The 6,767-nt window shown below is 31.4% G+C and overlaps 1 protein-coding gene across 9 annotated transcripts; it reads left to right on the top strand.

Moving 5' to 3' along the window:
• The first annotated feature begins 388 nt into the window (after positions 1 to 388).
• Positions 389 to 3,716, top strand: LOC145070568 (uncharacterized). 9 transcript variants are annotated; one of them, XR_013690003.1, is made up of 7 exons: positions 823 to 1,361; positions 1,435 to 1,571; positions 1,669 to 1,685; positions 1,760 to 2,165; positions 2,251 to 2,387; positions 2,478 to 2,926; positions 3,036 to 3,716. XR_013690003.1 is itself a non-coding variant. In XM_079017509.1 (6 exons), the coding sequence occupies exons 2-4, from the start codon at positions 1,292 to 1,294 to the stop codon at positions 1,856 to 1,858; spliced, it is 306 nt and encodes a 101-aa protein (XP_078873635.1). In that variant the 5' UTR covers positions 389 to 776; positions 1,209 to 1,291; the 3' UTR covers positions 1,859 to 2,165; positions 2,251 to 2,926; positions 3,036 to 3,716. The 9 variants fall into 9 exon arrangements, 6 of the variants coding, with proteins under 6 accessions (XP_078873635.1, XP_078873637.1, XP_078873636.1 ...); XR_013690002.1 differs by having other exon boundaries at positions 2,475 to 2,926; XR_013690001.1 differs by having other exon boundaries at positions 2,251 to 2,926; positions 3,036 to 3,386; positions 3,538 to 3,716.
• Positions 3,717 to 6,767: the final 3,051 nt, after the last annotated feature.

Genomic DNA, 6,767 nt, shown 5'->3' with positions numbered 1-6,767 from the left:
CTCCAATGCAAGCTCCCATTGAAGTAGACCTTGAATCTATACCACTCCCTTGCTGAAATCCCTTAGTCTTCAAGTTTCCTTTTCAAGATTTCCTTTCCCAAAGCTCCAATTTCACTATCAATGGAGTTCCACTCGATTTCTAGGGTTTGTAGGCTCTCAAGGGTGGTAAGGAGGCTGAAGAAGGGATGATATGTTCTTTATATAGGGCACAACCCCCAGGATTAGGGTTTTCTCCATACAGCACCAACTCGCCGAGTCCACCCATGTGACTCGCCGAGTTGGTCACTTAACATGCGACCCGTAACGCGACTCGACTCGCCGAGTCAACCCTCTTATATACACTTTATCCCTTCAACTACACTTCTAAATTTCCAGGATGTTACACATCTGCAAGGTTTTCAATTTAAGAACCCTAGAAAGGTACATACTTATCCTTCTCCACAGTTTCTGTTCTTATCCTCCGGATGAAAACAAACAATCTGAACTAGTGAGAAACGAAATTGGTTCACCACTTCAAACCGGAGGTCGTGCGTCGCAGGCGGAGGCTGGGATAGGAGGCGGCATGCGTTTTCAGAAACATCTGTCTTCTATTCTACTCTATAGAAGCCACCATCTCCACCCTTCTAATTCATTCACTGTGGTCGATTCGATTTCCATCCAAAGAAATATCGACCAAGACGTCGCCTCTAGGACAAAAATGACAGAAGGCAGGAGAGTCAACAACTTTGGCGATGTGGACGGCAACAGTGTGCCGAGGTCGGCTTGTCGATTCCTCGGTAAATCACACCAAACTCACTAAATCATGTTTTGGTTTTGTTTTTTTTTTTTTAATTCTGAATTACATTCAACAGTTTCGTTAGTAACCCACATAGAACAGCCCCCCACCTACAAATCACACAATTCATATATGTAAAATACGAAAATTGACTGTGGTTCTTCTTTGCTTTTCCTCAATCAAACGTGTCTGCATCCCCTTTTCTTTTATCTTTTGTGTTATTGCTTGGTGCTGCTATGTTTATCGTCATTCTTCTCAAATTTCCTGCTAATTTAGGGTTCAAACTCTACACCACTGTCACTTTGCGTTTTTTAGGTAAGCAAGCTTTGATTTCAGATTTTTAACTAACCTACAGTTCGATTTTGAGGTGATTTCTAAACATCTTTTTTTTTTATTAATGATTGATTTTTCGTTTTTTGTGGATTTTTAGTAGATTTATGTCTTATATGAGAGAGAAGGAGATGGAAGAGTAAATTCAGATACAAAGACACGGTGTGGAAAGGATAGGTAAGGAAAATGGGATGCAATAGAAACGTTCCAGCTATAAGCTTTTTCTTCCGCCTTTGGTTTTTTGATCTCAAATCAGGTAACTAATAATGTCTAATTCTTTCTGATTTTATTAAATTGTATTTGGTATGCTGATTTGAATTGAAAAGTAGGTCCTTGCACAAAGAAATTGTCTCTTCAGGTGGAGTTTGAAAGATTGCACTTCAATTGTTCGATGAAAGTACTCAAACAGCCACCCACTCATATGGATGCCACCACTCGGAAGAGTTGGCGGTGTTGTGAAGTGGAGGTAATATACACATACATGCAGTTTTTGGAGTTTTGAATCCTATTGATTTTAACAATTCGATGTTTTTTTGAATATTTTTGTGTTTCGTGTTAAACAGGTCAGCGGGTATGATGAGTAAGTTAGTATTCTCTTTACACGAGTTTAGATGAGTAAAAATATATTAAATTTAATTTTTTTTCATAAAACAGAGGATGCCGAAGAAGTTTACAGAGAAACATGGAAAGGATTTGTTGGAAAGAGTGATATTGAAGGTACCAAATAGTGATGTTTGGCGAGTTGACTTATAGAAGTCAGGGGATGAGATTTGGCTTAAAAATGGTTGGTGGGAATTTGCAGAGTATTACAGTTTGAAGTATGGCCACTTATTGATGTTCAAATATGAAGGGTTTTCAATATTTGGTGTGGTTATATTCGATACAAGTGCAACGGAGATAGTTTAACCCCCTATGAAGAAAGATCCACTTGGAAACTCTACAAAAGAGGTAGCAAGAAACAATCCACAAGAGGTCAAACTTACTAAACTAGAGACTGTAAAGTCAGAAGAAGAGACATGTTCATCGAGTGAAGATGAAAAAAGTAGAATCAAGATTAATGGTTTGTTTGATTCTTTTTACTTTATGATGTGAATATTTCTTATATACAAACAGACACTAACCTGGATAACTTGATTTGAGTTTAGTTGGAGGTGGAAGTTTAAGGAAGAGGAGGGAGGATGGAAGAAGGGCAGTTGAAAGAGCTAAACCTAATTTCAAAAGCCATAAACATTTCTTCATTGCATATATCCAACAATCATATGTTACTGGATCAAGAGGACTGGTAATCATGAATTATTCTACATCGATCTTTTCAATGTATAAATTAAGAAAACAATTTTTTATCTGTTTCCATGGATGCATCCTGTAGCAGTTGAGTTCAGGAAGATACTTGCTTACATGGTGCTGGTTGGGTGGAATTTATCAAGGACAATGGTATTACATTTGGGGACATTTGTGTTTTTGAGCTAATCCATGAACACCGAAATGTACTTGGTGTTACCATCCTTAAATGTTCTCCATAAATTGTTCTGTTTTCATTCCTTTTTATCAACATGATGGAATTACTCTTTTGAGGTAATGAAAGATAGGATTGTTTTATATCGGGATAAAACTAAACTGAGTAATTTTGGGTTTTACTATATGGTTTGTATATTCGAATTTTTGAAAATTGGTTTGTAGTTAAACCCACTGATGGAGGTGTAACTCCTCTTCATATGGCTGCACTAAATGAACACGTTCACTGTTTGCATTTACTACTTGACTAAGGGACGTCAGTGAATGAAGTCACTGTGGAAGATGGAACTACAATTAACTTAATTGGTAAGTTTAAGTTTATACTCTTTTTGATATGATTTACAAAATATGAGCCCCAAATGTTGTGAGTTAAGTTTTTGTTACAATCATAATCGATTTTTTTATATGATTTTAGGTGCTGGAAATATGCCTTTACATTTTGCTGCATATGGTGGAAATCCACAATGTTGTCAACTATGTTCATTTTGTTAATACATATTAGATAGATGTGTTTTTTTCTTGATGTTTTTCGTCGATATATTGTTATGTTTTTGTTATGTTCTAGATTTTGATAGATACGGGTGCAAGTTTAAACGCTGAAAATGCTAATGGGTATGAGTTTTATCTACCAGTTTCGTGTTTTTTTGATGAGTTTCCAAAAGAAGAAGTGGCAATTGAGTAATTAGATAGAACAATTGATGTATCGCCAATTGAGTATGATGTAAAGCTTTAGGAGGTTGAGTCCTTCTTTGGACTATCTGCCAAGGTAAAAAGGGTGCTACTTTTTCTTTATATTTTTTTGCTGAACACACATACATATCAATTTTTTAATATTAAGAAATTTCTAGAATGACTTTTTGGTGGCTAGATATGGAATATGAGATATACTCCTAACTTTTATTGAAAATGTGTTGTAGGGATTGGATTCTAACAGTAATCATTTTTGTTGATAAGTTTTTGTAAGTATTTAGTTTTGCAAAATAGCAAAAAAGTAAATTTGCAATGTTTATCATAGCTCTTTTCAGAAATTTGATTCGATTTCAGCCGTGGAGGTTGGAAAGAAGCTTTTGTGCATTAAGTAATCAATTTCTGCTTACATTTCTATTCATCCGAGTGATGGCAAATTACACAGAATAGCAACATACTTTAATTTGGATACGAATTTATGCAATGTACTTCCTTATTTGTCTCAGAAAACAAACACATTCTGCCCCGCGCAACGCGTGAGTAACCCCTCTAGTATATATTAAAGATATGAAGCTTAAGAATAGTAAACTGGATATTTTTTGGCAGAAATGGTCCCTGCATTGCTCCTCATTCTTTACCTATTTTGACATTTTTGGTCCTTGCAATAAATATTTTTATATTTTTTAGGAACCTTTTAATATTTAAAGTTTGGCCACACAACTTTAACGGTTTGACAACTTTGATCCCTTTTCTAAAAATTTGTTATTTCCTACCCCTTTAATTCTTTAACCGTTTTGAAGCTTTTGATCCTTGTAGTCAAAACTTTTACATTTTTTCATAAGACGGTCCGGAGTAAACTCCGGGCTTTTCGTCCTTGCACTTTCTACGTTTGTTATATTTATCGATTCGGAAACAATATTGAAAGCTTCTGGCCCCCGCATAGCGGGGGTAACCTTTCTAGTTCATATTATTAGGTTACAAACTTTTGGAAATGATCATCATTCCACATCATCAATATATTTTTTTATCATTTTTATTTATTCTACTCCAACCTATATAATTAATATTATACAAATTAAAATCAAATTAATTAATCAATTATACATGTTAAATCATTTTTTATTTGAGCTTTGGGCTTCTTGACGTAACATTTCACTTGTCGTTTATATGAACGTATGAATAAACAAATCATAACAAGAAGAAGGCAGAAAGTTATTCATCTTAAAAAAGTGTTTGTAATGTGAATAGTATATGAAAATGATAATATTTATATGTAAAATTAGGGTTGTATACAAACTGAACGAACACGAACAATGACTTGTTCATGTTCGTTTAAGTTAGCCGAACAAGTAAACCAACACGAACGGATAAACGAACGAGTTTCCTTGTTCATGTTCGTTTGTTTAATAAATTATGTTGTTTATGTTCGTTCGTTTATGTTTATGAACATCTTAAGACGAATATACACGAACATAGATAAACACACATAACTGAACATAAAAAAACATATAATATAGTAATATAAATAAAAATGAACATATTGAACATAAAATGAACTTAAATGAACGAACATAGACGAACGTTCATGAACATAATTGAACGAATGAGACTATTGTTCATAATTTTTTTGTCTAACTAAATGAACAATGATTTTTGTTCATGTTCGTTCATTTATTAAATAAACAAATATAAACGAACTTCCCACTAAACGGTTTACGAACAGTTTGCCAAACGTTCAACTCCTTTATAGCCCTAGGTAAAATGGATGGTTTAAAAATTATATATATATATATATATATATATATATATATATATATATATATATATATATATATATATATCCCAACAGTCGAATTTTTTTACTGTTTCCTATATGAAAATTTGTAGAACTAGCCATTCCACAAGACACCTACTAGTATCTAAGGTGGTATTTGCGTATGGAAACCTCCTTCCATGTACTCTTCTATGTTTAAAAACCTCACCATACCATATAGCCTTATGTACTGAACCAAATTTCACAAATCTATACCAAAACTAAAGCAGTAGTTTTTGGACTCGCCTCAAAATCCGATCACAACAGTTCTTTGGTTTTTAGAACATATGAGAATTGGTTCCAATAGTTCCATCCCAATATAAATTAATCATAAATGGACGATCTAGAGTCATAATGATAAATACACCAAAACTAACTACAAAATAAATCATAAGCTAAAAAAGAGATTAATGAGTATGTTAATTATTAATACTAAATATATGATATAAAGACAATAATATGCACATTGTTATAGATGAATGAATGGTGAACAAAAAGGAGGAAAGAGCATAAATTTAAGAATTATGAGAGAATTTCATTATGTTAGAAGAGATGAAAAACTAGCTAGTACATGAAAGAAAATTTATAATACTAAAAAATGAATTGATTTGACAATTCATTGCATATTCTATTGAGTTTTATCGACAATTCATTGAATAACTTCTATTGAGTTTTTATCATCTATTGAGTTTCTATCGAGAATTTCATCATGTTAGAAAAGATGAAAAACTACCTAGTATATGAAAGAAAATTTATAATACTAAAAATGAATTGATTTAACTATTCATTGAATAACGTCTATTGAGTTTTTATCAACAATGAAATTTCAGTTTGGTGAATACTTTTGCTTTTTAAATTGAGGAAAACTGCAATAAAGTCATTATATATTGACCTCATAATCGATTTAGTCCCTATATATTTTTTTATTCAATTAAGTCCCAAATACTGGTAATCATATTCAATTTAACCCTTTAACCCGGTCAACAGGTCATCTAACTTTCAAAAATTACATTTTTGACCCAAAATTCAAAATTTATTGCAAATTTGGTCCAAAATTTACACTTTTGGCTCAGATTTTAAATTTTGTTACAAATTTGGTCCAAAATTTACCATTTTTCCCAAATTTTACAATTTTATTATGAATTCATCCTAACTTTAATTTTTTTACAACTTGTTTTCTAAAAAAATTGTTTCAAATATGTTTTTTCTTTATAAAATCATAATTATACCAAAAAAAACGTATTTTCACATAAAAATCTTATAATTTCTATATAAAAACTTTTTTTAAAAAGATTTTGTATATAAAATATCTAGTTATAAAAATATATATTTATTAAGTACATAAATATGTACAAATCCGTTTTGATAAAAAATGTATACAAACGTCTATTATCTATCTATCTATATATATATATATATATATATATATATATATATATATATATATATATATATATATATATATATATATATATATATATATATATATATGCACACAAATAGGGGTGTATCTATATTTTTTTTTTATAAAATTGTGTTTGTTTATATTTTTTTATATAATACGTGTTTGTATACATTTTATAAAATCGTGCTTGTATACATCTTATAAAAACGTGTTTGAATAATTTTTTATATAATACGTTTTTG

This window comes from Lactuca serriola, chromosome 8 (genome assembly GCF_051521515.1).
Source record: "Lactuca serriola cultivar US96UC23 chromosome 8, Lser_US96UC23_V15, whole genome shotgun sequence".
Classification (NCBI taxonomy): domain Eukaryota; kingdom Viridiplantae; phylum Streptophyta; class Magnoliopsida; order Asterales; family Asteraceae; genus Lactuca; species Lactuca serriola.
This window is presented reverse-complemented; position numbering and strand designations above follow the sequence as displayed.